At 35.0% G+C, this 13,891-nt stretch overlaps 1 protein-coding gene across 6 annotated transcripts in view; it reads right to left on the bottom strand.

The window, feature by feature from the left end:
* PIGB (phosphatidylinositol glycan anchor biosynthesis class B) overlaps positions 1–13,891 on the bottom strand; it is a 41,044-nt gene that overhangs the window by 3,805 nt on the left and 23,348 nt on the right. For 4 of the 6 annotated variants that reach the window (XM_086710735.1, XM_086710736.1, XM_086710738.1 and 1 more), the window contains 3 exons: positions 8,433–8,484; positions 7,096–7,307; positions 6,423–6,487 (listed from right to left, as the gene is read on the bottom strand). In XM_086710735.1, the coding sequence (XP_086566861.1) occupies positions 6,423–6,487; positions 7,096–7,307; positions 8,433–8,484 (329 nt within the window). The remainder of the gene's footprint in view (positions 1–6,422; positions 6,488–7,095; positions 7,308–8,432; positions 8,485–13,891) is intronic. The other 2 variants (XM_086710737.1, XM_086710739.1) reach the window with 1 other exon arrangement.

Below are 13,891 nucleotides of genomic sequence, written 5' to 3'. Positions count from 1 at the left end.
AGAATCTAGTCTGTGGCTTGCCTGAAATTTTAGCACTAATTCCCACTGGGGCCAAGGCACTGTTTTCCATGATTATCACCTAATTGACTGTTATCAGCTGTTTTAGCTTGGCTCAATCACTAAAAACAATTGAACATGAATAAACTATTTGAACTATTCCCATTTAAGGACATTAACATAAGGTTGGTCTAGGAGGGATTGTTTCAAAAACAGGAGTAAATTAAGATCTGTATTTCACTTGAATCACATCTAGTACTTGACACTAACTGAAGACACTCATTCTTTCAAGTTACCATTGTTGCAGATTAAGAAAACTGTTAACATTCAGTTTAGGAAAAACTGAAGATACCTTTCATTGTACACTTAAATGTTAATTAGATATGGGGCCTTAACAGCTTTTCTTTTATCTGTATTCATTGCTTTGAAGATTATAGATAACATAATGCATATAAACAATATAATTGAAAATACAGCTATTGAAAATAATAATGAAAATAACTTCATCTATTCCAAGACATTTGATACCTGCCACTTACTTGATAGCTGAATCAAATTTGTGCAAGAAATCTTAAACACCCAATTTTGTTCCTCGAGGAAATGTTTTAGATAACATTACCTGTAGTTCATTCGATTCATCAGTTGGAGTATCACACATCCCTCTCACCTAGTGCCTCAGATTATAAAAAGCTATCAAGTCTATCCTGGCAAGGTACTTTAGAAGACAGCTTGCCGTCAGGAATATTCAAATAAAGTATAACTTGGGCATCTGGGAAGTGGTACAGTAGTTAACAATTTGTTCATTTACTAAATGTTCCTTAAGGTTTTTCAGAAACTGGCATTAGGGAGACAATGTCATGAGTGACTGATACAAAACTGGAGTACATGGTGGTGAATGTTGTAAAAATGGCATTTGAGGTAGAATGCTGGAAGAAAATGTGCTTGTATTTCCAGCTTCTTCAGTAAGGAGAGGAGTCTTAAGTTAGGTAATGCTTCTATTTCTTTGTGGTGATTTTAGGATGGATTCTTTCAGAGAGAATTCAGTCTCCATATTATTTGTGGAAATAATACATAGAAAATGCTGGGAAGAGAAGGAAAGAATGAACAGTTGAACAGACTTGATTTTGAATACTGAGGGTTTTCAAACTGACATTGAACATTTCCAAGGGGATTTCTGAAACTGGAGTTGTTAAAGGAAGAGCTGGAAATACAGTATAGCTACAGTGCTAGTCTGTGCCACAGGAGAAGCTTAGGACCCATGGTTTTCTTACAGGGAAGTACTATGGTTTCTTGACCATTTTATTTTATTTTATTTTATTTTCAATATATGAAATTTATTGTCCAGTTTGTTTCCATACAACACCCAGTGCTCATCCCAAAAGGTGCCCTCCTCAATACCCATCACCCACCCTCCCCTCCCTCCCACCCCCTATCAACCCTCAGTTTGTTCTCAGTTTTTTTGTTTTTTTTTTTTCAACGTTTATTTTATTTTATTTTTTTTTGGGACAGAGAGAGACAGAGCATGAACGGGGGAGGGGCAGAGAGAGAGGGAGACACAGAATCGGAAACAGGCTCCAGGCTCCGAGCCATCAGCCCAGAGCCTGACGCGGGGCTCGAACTCACAGACCGCGAGATCGTGACCTGGCTGAAGTCGGACGCTTAACCGACTGCGCCACCCAGGCGCCCCTGTTCTCAGTTTTTAAGAGTCTCTTATGCTTTGGCTCTCTCCCACTCTAACCTCTTTTTTTTTTTTTTTTCCTTCCCCTCCTCTATGGGTTTCTGTCAAGTTTCTCAGGATCCACATAAGAGTGAAAACATATGGTATCTGTCTTTCTCTGTATGGCTTATTTCACTTAGCATCACACTCTCCAGTTCCATCCACGTTGCTACAAAGGGCCATATTTCGTTCTTTCTCATTGCCATGTAGTACTTCATTGTGTATATAAACCACAATTTCTTTATCCATTCATCAGTTGATGGACATTTAGGCTCTTTCCATAATTTGGCTATTTCTTCACCATTTTAAAGAGGCAATTAACAAGATCCTAGTAACTGCTGCCCAGTAAGTTTACATAATTGTATGTACAAATAATATGGAGATGCAGCTCTCATTGAAAGGATCCACCCTAAAATGAACTAGCTTCTGAAAGGAATAATCCTCACAATGTAATGTAAGCATTACCTAACCTGAAATGTGAGACCTTCTCTCCCGATTACTGAAGATTCTGGGAGATTTCTATCTGTTCTATAAACCACTTACAGAAATCTGTCAGCCTGTCATGTAATTTCTATGAGAATAAAGACGTGGTAAGAACCCAGTGACTACTTGTCAGGATACAGATTCCTTCACTTCACATACAGTAGTCCTCCCTTCTCTGCGGGGGATACATTCCAGGACCCCCACTGGATGCCTAAAACTGCTGATAGTTGAGAACCCTATACTCTTCCTATACCTACATACCTATGATGATGTTTAACATACAAATTAGGCATGGTAAGAAGTTAATAATAACTAATACTAAACAATTGTAACAGTATGCTATAATAAAAGTTGTATGAACGTGGTCTCAAAATTTATTGTACTGTAGCCATCCTCTTTGTGATGATGTGAGATGATAAAATGCCTATGTGATGAGATGGAAGTCTGGTGAATGACACAGGCATTGTGACGTAGCATTAGGCTACTACTGACCTCAGGATGGTCAGAAAGGAGATCATGTACTTCTGAACCACAGTTTACTGCAGGTAACTGATATTGTGGAAAGTGAGCCATGAATAGGGGCAAGCCTACCATAAATTCTAACTCAGTGCTAAATAACATCCCAGAATATTTAATTTTCTTCTGTTATCTATGCCAACAAAGATACATAAAAAAGGGTATACAGGAAGTTTTTGTAAGAATTTATAAGAAAGTGAAAATTCTCTCTGGGAAATGGGGCTAGATTATTCAGAGGGTGACAACTATAGGGTTTTGTCTTTTTGTACCATGAGTATATTTTTATAATACACACACTGGGTTCTTATCCAATCACTATCAGACTATTGTTAAACCATTATGTCCCAGTTGACCACTCTCCAGGATAAAATCTAAAAACTTGAATATGCAAAGAAGGCCCTGCATGAGTTGGTTCCTTTTTTACTCAGCCATATCTTCTAATCATCACATGATTTATCTTGATATACACAATTACTTTTTAAGTTTTGGATACTTAATGTTACAATCTGTATTCTTAAGCAGTAACTGATGAGTTCCTTCTTGCCAAGGTAAGGTTCATTGTAATGGAGAGGATGAGAAAGTAAGGGGCTGTATATTCCTGATCCCATCAAACACATCCTGGTTTTGGCAAGTTGTAATAGAAAACCCAATCTAAAAGCCCAAGAAAAAGATCACCAGGCTCTACCAACCAGAGGTGTTTCTCTGTGTTGAACTTTTCATTTTGAAATACTCTAGGAAAGCTGTTAGGTTAACTTAAATTTCCAGTGTTGACATGAGAAAAAGGGTGGTTTAATTCTGTAATGTAACATACAGGAGAATGGGCCTGGGGAAGAGAGGCTTTATTTTTATTTGAAAGGAGACTTTATTAAGAAGAAGAGTAATAAGAATATTGGGCACAGAGGGTGGTATCAGGAAGAATTTTGTTTTCCTACTTTGCCTACTTCATAGCGAGAAGTCCTAAATAATGCCAAAAACAAAGATGTTTAAAGGCATTATGAGCATTTTATTTAAAGAGATGAATATCAAACCACCTAAAAGAGTTTAAGTGATTCTGAGAAGGGGAACTGGGAGGGTGGGAAGGGAACCATTGTTTTTTAAAACAAACTTAGGGAATGGCTTTTGAAACAACAGGCATGTGCAATTTTGACAAAAATAGTATATGGAGAAACAAAGTGGCCTAATCAGAGACCATCAAGTTTGCATTGGCCACTTTGGTAGAAACAAATTAAGCAGATACCCAATGTAGAATTAGTAGCAGGTGTTAGGAACCTCATCAGCACAAATGACAGAGGTTCAACTAAAAATTTCAATGTTACTAGACAATGGCACCTGTCTTACAGATGAGGAAACTGACGCACAAGGTTAGATCACTAAGGATAAGAGCCAAATATAGAAGATATGTTTTCCAGAGTTAGGTCCTATTTTGAATAGTACTCAGGGAAATTCAAATTAGGCAAGAGAAATTATTGGAGATTGAAAAAATGGCTGCAGTTTTTCCTCTTCATGTGTCCAGTCCCTACCTGAGCCTGAAGTTTATCTCTCCTCTCGAATCTGGCCTGGCTTTGTGACTTGCTTTGACCAAAAGAATGTGGTGGAATGGACAGTGTGCCAACTACAGACATAATAAGTGAAATTTTAAGCCACTAAAAGGTGGCTGTTACATAGCAATTGATGATAGAGTTGTGTTTATATAAAAATCAGGTTAAAAGAGGTCACAAAAGAACAAAAACTGAGATTTGAGATATAATAAAACTCAAAATTTCATGACACAGACTGGACCATTTAAAACAACTCCAAAGAGAACTACTGCCTGCTACTGTTCCTGAACATCCAAAGATTAATGTCTGTTGGTTCACTACAGACTCTTAGTGGGAATACAAGTCTCCTAGGAATTAGAATCTTTAGGTCTAATTCAAGGACTGTAGATACATGTGTCCACAGGAAAAGATCACATTCTCTGAGAAGATGAGGGGTTTTGCTAGTTCCTGGTCCTTTAGGGATCCTTCTGAGTGGACACAGGATGGCACAAAGGCTGATTATCGTTCATTAGAAGGGGATCTTTTCAACCCTCATCAGCATTTTATCTCAATCTTTGGGACTGGAAATGTCACCAGGAACCTGCTATTTAAACAATTCATTGTTTCGGACTGGGAATGAGGATTCACACAACTCAGTCTTTCTCTAAAACATTCTCTAAAGACAGAAGGCACAGAAGTGGAATGCTGGAAAAACTCAAATTATACAAATGGAATGAAACCAAATTCCTAAATTAACCAAACAACACCACGCACAAATATTTGTCCTCCAGTATAGCAATATACCTGGGCAAAAACCAAACAATTTATAACTTTAACTCCAATTCACATCATTGTAAAGCAAAAATTTAAATCTGAATAGTGGTTCATAAACAGATTTGCTCTGGTGAATGGCCCCAGTATTCTTAAGACTTGCCAAATAGCTGTTCTGTTTGATGCCTGTATTTTTGTGCCTGCATTTTTATATGACATAAGACTATGGAGACACAAATGACCTTTGGTTTCAGTACTTCAGATGTATCAAATATTTAGATTGTGTGTGTGTGTGTCTATCAACTGAAGACAGTACATCTGAGATCTGTAGGAGATGATGTATACTTGGTCAAAGGTGGCTGCTTAACCTTGGGTGGTTTGCTGTTTTTTGGTTTTGTTTTGTTTTTTAAGTAAAAAGTTTGATGCCAGGGGCGCCTGGGTGGCGCAGTCGGTTAAGCGTCCGACTTCAGCCAGGTCACGATCTCGCGGTCCGTGAGTTCGAGCCCAGTGTCAGGCTCTGGGCTGATGGCTCAGAGCCTGGAGCCTGTTTCCGATTCTGTGTCTCCCTCTCTCTCTCTGCCCCTCCCCCGTTCATGCTCTGTCTCTCTCTGTCCCAAAAAAATAAAATAAAAAAAAACGTTGAAAAAAGGAAAAAAAAAATTTTTTTTTAAAAAAAGTTTGATGCCATTGACTACCTAGTTTTTCCCAGCCTCCAGTCTCAGTTGATTACTTATTTCTTCCCTCCCTAGTTCAGTGATTTTTTTTTTTTAGTGATTATTTGAAAGAAGCCAACAGTCATTTATTCTGAATTAAACTTGCAGTTTAATTGCAGAATTAAAATTGTAGTTTCAATTTCAGTTTTTCCAAACCAACCAATGTAAAAATTCATTTTCCAGAGTTGAGGAATAGAAGACTTTGTACAAGTCATATGTTAAAAAAAAAATTACTGCAAAGACCTAGTGGAAAAATGGAGAAAAGGTCAAAAATAAAATCAGAGGTATGCATCACTTTAAAAATTGCATAGGCATTAGAGTGAGTCTTAAAGGGGTAGATGTGTACAAAGAAACATTAAAAAGTAGTTTCAACAGCTATAAATATATTTTTCATTTATGGAATGAAGAATTTCATAGTCTAATCATAAAATGCTAAATAGACCTATTCCATTACTTTATAGGGAAAGATTTCTAACAGCCAGAAATATTACCACCCAAAGGCTTTGGATATTAAATCCTGTTTTTATTTCACATTACAGGACACAGGAAAAAGTAGGCTGCAAAAGGAATACTGCAGTAATATAATTTGTAATTAGGAATTTCTCATTTAGCTTAGTTAAAAACTATTTTCGTGTTTTATGGAAAATTTATTGTCTTAACTATTTCTATATAAATACAACTTTTTCTATATTAAATAAAAATACTTACCACAGAACACCATGCAAAATGGTAAAACTGGATAGATAAACCTGAATTCTTTGTGGCTCAACATGCTATAATAAAAACAGATATTAAGAGAAAATAGTGTTTTCTCATATTACATGACAGTTTGAGAAATAAATATATTTAAAATGAAATATAGTTAACATCTGTTTTTCTAAATACTGAGACTGAATTTCATGCTTCAGGAAGCAGTCTCTTTTTTAGTTATGAGAGGATGTGTTAAAAGTAATCCTAACATTTGATGTCAATGTGAAATTCTAAAGTACAATTACATTCTAAAAAAGATTTCTATTACCAACCCAACTAAGTCCTATTACTCAAATTTGGAATAAAGATATATGCATTTTCATTGAAAAATATAATTTCTCTGGTCCTTCAGTACTTAAAATTTTGGTAGTTTCAGTTTTTAGAAGCAAATAAAATGTTTTCAACTTCTTAAAAATTGATTGTAATCCTTGACAAGTGAACTAAAGATATCAGAAGTATTCATTCTGAGCATCAGCATAATTATTATCTTTTCTGTCTGCTAAATAATATCACTAACGAATCATAAGAGTTAATACATCTCCAGAAGACAAACAGTTTACTTTTTGAAGAATTTAGTTAATTTCTTGGTAGCATTAAAAAAGTCTAATTATTTGGACAAATAGAATCTTACCTGTAAACTAGCAGTGTCCACAGTACAGTTACCAAAAGTATTCGGTACCTCTTTGGGGCCAGAAAGCAGCCATGAATAAAGAATGGTAAGTGAGTACCCAAAACAGCTGGAAATCCTTGACTGAAGTACCAATGCCATGGATGAGAACCATAAAACGTTCCCAAATTCTGTAGCACGTTAAATTTCAAAAAATTATATTGAACCAGGGTCCACTGGGATAGTTGATGGAAAAAGAAATAGAATTGTATTAGTGCCAGGTATGAATCTTTGGCATTAGAGAATTTGGCAGAATCTTGACATTAAATCAGGAATGAAGTTAAAAAAAAAAGATGATAGTTTATATTAATAATTTTGACTAATGACCACATGAAATCATTCTTTATTCATTTTTTTAAATTCCAAGTTTTAATGTGTTCTTTTGATTTATAAGCTAGTTTCTGCGGTTTAAGAAAACATGATTAAATGTTGATGTGTATTTTGATAATATAAGTTTTACATGCAATAATAGATAAAGATCCTCAAAAATAGTTTTTATATGAGTATGTGTGTTACTGATATTCAAAACTTTAGTACCTTATGATATCACACATTATTAAGATAAAGCTTTGAAAACATTACCATTTGAATTAAAGCACAAAGAAGATAGTAACATCAACAACAGCAGTTAACAGTAAGTGGTCATTTCTCCCAGGCACTGTTGTAAGTAAGTAAGCCTTTACATGCAGTATCTCATTTAACTCTTCAGCCTTATGAGACAGATACCACAGTTATTTCCAGATAAGGAATGTGCATAATATGGCAAGAAAGGTACATAACTTATCCAAGGTCACATAGGTAATAATGAGGGCACTAGCTTTCAAACTGTGGCCGTTTGATTCCAGAGCCCCTAAGTGACTTAAAATCAGGGAACTTAAAACAACCAAAGGCCATTACCAACAGTCATGACATTACAATGTCAAACAAAATGCTTGAAGAATAGAGAGTATTTGGATTAATTTGGAATTCTGAATGATTAACTTGGGGTCAATTAAAATCATTTAAAAAGTTAATCTTTATTGTTAACAAACCTGACTTAATTGTACAAACTTGACAAAAATGTCATAAAATAGACTCCTTTTAACTTCAACTAGGAATACAAAATTATGTTTTATAGAAAGCACAGCAAATTGAATGAAAGGTATATGCCAATAGCTTTTTTTTAATGTATCCCATAAAATTTTAAAAAAGTGATTTTCCTGTGTTCCCAAATATTCACAGATTAAGAAGTCAGGTTGAGTTTTTAGTGTAATAAATGGTTAAATTAAAAATAGCTGTTAGTTTAATATGTTTTTACTTACTTGACCAAAAAAAACCCGATCAATTATCAGAGACAAACTTAAAGTGATAAATCTGAAAAACAAAACAGAAGAGTGATTAATATTCTGAACCTACTGAAAATCCAATGTTGGCATATGGTTTCGCAAATGCTTGGCATCAAAAGTCACTTTATTTTTTTTTTTTATTAAAAAAAATTTTTTTTCAACGTTTATTTTATTTTTGGGACAGAGAGAGACAGAGCATGAACGGGGGAGGGGCAGAGAGAGGGAGACACAGAATCGGAAACAGGCTCCAGGCTCCGAGCCATCAGCCCAGAGCCTGACGCGGGGCTCGAACTCCCGGACCGCGAGATCGTGACCTGGCTGAAGTCGGACGCTTAACCGACTGCGCCACCCAGGCGCCCCCAAAAGTCACTTTAAAAAAGCTTTACAATTTTGCGAACTGAATGTGGATTTACACATGTTGAAAGATCTTCCACTGACAGTGGCTGTATTTAAGGAAAGTTTCTAAATTAATAAACACTGTATTATCTATTGCTGTACAAAATTACCCCACAACCTGGCAACTTAAAACTATGAACATTTATTATCTTACAGTATTGTGGGTCAAGAATCCAAGTGGAGCTTAGCTGGTGTCTCTGAGTCAGAGTCTTTCATGAACTGTCAAAATGTTGGCTGGGGCTACAGTTTCATCTGAAAGCTTCACTGGTCCTGGTGGGGAAATTTGCTTCCACACTCTCTCACATGGCTGTCGAGATCAGGGATCAGTCTCCCACATGTGACCTTTTTCGTAAGACTACCTCCTGACATGGAGATTGGCACCTCAGGGTGAGCCAGCCAACACAGAGTAAGGTGGGCACCAACCTGGATGCCACAGTCCTTTTATAACCCAATGTTGGAAGTGTCATCCCTTCTGCCACATTTCTACTTGTCAGAATGGAGTCAAAATGTCCAGCACATGCTCAAAGGAAGGGAATTACACAAGTACATGAATATCAAGGGCATTGGATCAATGGAGGCCATCTCAGAGGCTGCCTACCATAAACATATACGCAGAAAAGTACACTATGAATATAAGCTTTCATGAATCATCACTATATTAACACAGCTGTGTAACTGTCATATAGATTACAGGATATGGAGCATTAGAAGCACTTCAAAAGGCTTCTTCATCTTTCCAACCAATCTCCACTCTCTTCCCAAGGGTAACCACTATCCTGACTTCTGATAGTGTAGATGTTTTGCCTTTTACTGAGTTTTACAAAAATGAAATCACACTATATGTACTATGTCCAGTTTCCTTCGATCATTATGTTTGTGAGATTAAGCCACAGTTTTTTGTATATTTCAGTAGCTCATTCATTTACAATACTATATAGTATTCCACTGAATACGAATAACATACCTCAATGTATGTATTCTGTTGATGAACACTATGCTTCCCTTTTTTAACTGTTATGAACAGTGCTATGAATGTTCTTTTATGCAACTTTTGTTTCCCATATACATTTCTGCTGAGTATATACTTAGGATTGAAATTACTGGACCCTAGGGTTTAGGTGCAATCAGCCTTAATAAATTCTTACAGTTTTCCAAAGTGGTTGTATCAATTTATATTCCCACAGGAATATGTAAGGGCTCTGTATCTTTTTAGGCCATTTGGGTAGATGTACACTAGGATGCATGATAGTTTTAATTTACATTTCTTTGATGACTAATGAGGTGAGTATCTTTATACTTCTTGGCCACTTAAATTTTGTCTTTTGAAGTTCAGGTCTTTTAATCAATTTTCTATTGCTACCTTGCAGATTTTTACAAGTTCTGTATATAATTGATTGGAATTTTTTTCTTGGTGATGTTTTTTGTATTGTATATATCTTCTGGTCTGTGGCTGGCTTTTTCTCTCTCAGTGGTGAATCTGATGAACAAAAGTCTTAAATATTAATGTATTCAAATGTATTTATCTTCTCCTTTATAGTTAATACTTAACTATATTCTATTTAGGAAATCTTTGCCTGCCTCAAGTTCATGGAGATATTCTATCATATCCTGAAGAAGTGCCACTCTCTTACCTTTACGTTAAGATCTATAATTCTTTTGGATATTTATTCATTCATTTATTTGCTTATGGGAAGAGGAGTTAAAGTTAATTTTTTTCCAAATGGATATCCAGCTAATTATATATTTATTGAAAAAAATTATCCTTTCTCTACTGCCTTATCACTGTTGTTATAAATGAGCGACTATATGTCTGGGCCTGTTGCTGGACTATTGTGTTCCACCAGTCTATTTGTTTTACCTTGCAATAATTCTAAGTTATTTTAACTACTATAACTTTGTAATAAGTCTTAATATCTATTAGTGTAAGTCTTCCAACATTTTTTTTCTATGATTCTTTTAGCTAATATTGGTATTTTGCATTCCACTGAAAAATTTAAAATCAGCTTTATCAATTCATACACATACATACCCCATACTGGGCTTTAGTTGGAATTGCACTTAATATATAGATCACAATTTGGAGAGAACTGATATCTTTAAAATATTGAGTCTTCTATCCATGAAGATAGTATATATACTCTTCCATTTATTTAGGTCTTCATTAGTTTCTCCCAAAGTTTTATAACTTCCTGTGTAGAGTTCTTGTACACCTTTCATTATTTTATTCATAGAAATCTGATGTTTTTTGATGCCACTGTAAATTATAGTTTTCCTTTTTTTATTTTGACATAATTCTGAGTGAGAAAAGTTGCAAGAATAGTATAAAGAATTCCCATATATACTTCACCTAGATTCCCCAAAAGTTAACATTTTACATATTTGCTTTATCTTTTTCTTTCCTCTCTCTAAATATGCATTTTTTCCTGAACTGTTTAATAAGCCGCAGACATCATTTGCCTTCATCTCTATACTTTTAGTGGTATTTCCTAAAAATAAGAAAATTCTCTTACATAAACCACAAATAATGAGAACCAAGAAATTAATATTAAATTTTTATGGCTATCTAATTTACACTTTGTTCAGGTTCTGCCAATTGGCCCAATAGTATCCTTTATACAAAGAAAAAGAAAACCCTGATTATTTTTTGTATTCATTTGTTGTATGTCTGTAGTCTCCTTTAATCTAGAATATTTACTTAATCTTTCCTTATCTTTCATGACTGGCATATTTGAAGAATACAAGTCAGTTTATTTTCTAAAATGTATGTCAATTTCGGTTTGCCTGATGTTTTCTCATGATTAGACTCAGGCTATGCATTATGTCAGTAATACCACAGAAGGGTCAAGGTGTTTTCTCTGCTTCTAATCAGGAGTTTCATGATACTGACCTCTCCAGTTACTGGCAATGTTAACTTTGATCACTTCCAAAAAATTTATTTATTTATTTACTTAAGATTTTTATTTTTAAGTAATCTCTGCACCCAATGTGGGGCTCAAACCCACAACCCTGTGATCAAGAATTGCATGCTCTACCGATTGAGCCAGCCTTGCGCCCCTTAACTTTGATCACTTGATTAAGGAAGTATCTGTCAAGTTTCTCTACTGTAAAATTATCTTTTGTAATTAATAGATATTTTATAGCAAGATACATTGAGACTACCCACTAGTTTTAGTATACAAATGGCAATCAGTATTCATATATTGACCTTGTATCCAGTAAGCATGCTGAATTTATTTACTAATCCTAATTGTTTAGATTCTTTTGGATTTCCTACATACAGTCATGCCATATAGTTTTACTTCTTTTTTTCCAAGTATTTGTTTTTCTTGCCTTACAGCAGTAGCTAGGACATATACTGTTAAACAGCAATGGAAATAATGAGCATCCATGTATTGTCTCCAGTCTACGGAAAAAAGGATTTCAGTGCTTCAAGACTTAGTGTGATTTTGCTGTAACATTTTATAGAAATCTTTGTCATGTTAATGAAGACCCCTTCTATTACACATTTTCTAATGGTTCTTCCCTTCTCTCCCATCATGAATAGGCTTTTATCATATGGCTTTTCTGTGCCTATTAAGATAGATGAATTTTCTCCTTTATTCTGTTAATGTCATGACTCATACTGATTGATTTTCAAATACTAAGCCTACTTCACATTCCTGGGCTAAAACCAATCTTGGTTATGTATTCATTCTCCTTTTTAATATATCAGTAGATTCAATTTGGTAAGATTTGTTTAGATTTTTGCATTCATAGTCATGAGAGAGATTGATTTATAATTGACTTTTCTTGCAAGGTTCCTTGTCAGATTTGGGGATCAAGGGTATGGGATCTTCATTAAAGGAGTTGGGAATTTTTTTTTCTTCTATTCTGTGGAATATTTTGTGTGGATTAAATTTTTTTCTTCCTTAAATATATGGTAGCATTCACCAGTGAAGCCATCTGAGCCTGGCGTTTCTTTAAGTCTTAATTGCAAATTCACTTTATTATATATAGTACTATTCATATTTACTATTTTCTCTTTTGCCAGTTTTGGTAAGTTGTATTTTCCTAGGAATTCATCTATTTTATTTAAGTTGTCAAATTTATTAGCAAAAAGTTGTTCATATTATCCTCTTATCTCCTTAATGTCTACATGATCTATAATGATGTCCCATACTATGTTTTGTCTTGCTAATTGTTGGTGAGAGAATGTGGCAGCTGAAAGACAACTGAATTATGTTTGATTTTACAGAATGAATGACAAAATGATGTCCCAAATTCTCAAGGTCATGTAAAAGGCAAAAAGAAGTAGGTCCATACATATTAGAAATTTTCCTAAGACTAAAGCAAGATTTTTCTCCATATTTAGAGATACTATTCTTGTCTGGATATGCAACTGTTTGTTTGTTTGTTTGCTTGTTTTTTCTTTTCTTTTTTTCAAAATAAAAAGCCCAAGGTGTAGAAGTTTTTGGTTCTAGTCCCAGTTCTGACCCTGATCAGCCAAAAGAGCTTGCAGGTATCATTTTCTTCCCTGAACCTCCACTGCCTCATCTACAAAGTAGGGATGTTTAGATTAGATGAATTTTGTGTTTGTTTTTTTTTTTTTAAAGTAAACTCTACCCCCAATGTGGGGCTTGAACTCATGACCCTAAGATCAAATTTCATGCTCTACCAACAGAGCCAGCCAGGCACCCTGCAACTGGTTATTTTGAAAGGATGCATGAGGCGCTTGGGTGGCTCAGTCGGTTTAGTGTCTGACTCTTGATATTGGCTTAGGTCATAATCTCATAGTTTGTGAGTTTGAGCCCCATGTCAGGCTCTGCGCTGACAGAGTGGAGCCTGGTTGGGATTCTCTCTCTCTCCCTCTCTCTCAAAATAAATCTTAAAAAAACATTAAAAAAAAATAAAGTGTCCTTAAAACATAAAAGGCTGTTGGCTAGGGCCAAACTCTATGTACCAATACTTGAGAGTGTAAGACTAATTAGGACTGTGAATCATATTTGTCATGCACTGTACAATTTCAAAGTATTTTCATATACATTATCTCATTTGTTCTT

The sequence above is a fragment of the Puma concolor genome, chromosome B3 (genome assembly GCF_028749965.1).
Source record: "Puma concolor isolate L17-30 chromosome B3, mPumCon1.1.hap2, whole genome shotgun sequence".
NCBI lineage: Eukaryota > Metazoa > Chordata > Mammalia > Carnivora > Felidae > Puma > Puma concolor.
This window is presented reverse-complemented; position numbering and strand designations above follow the sequence as displayed.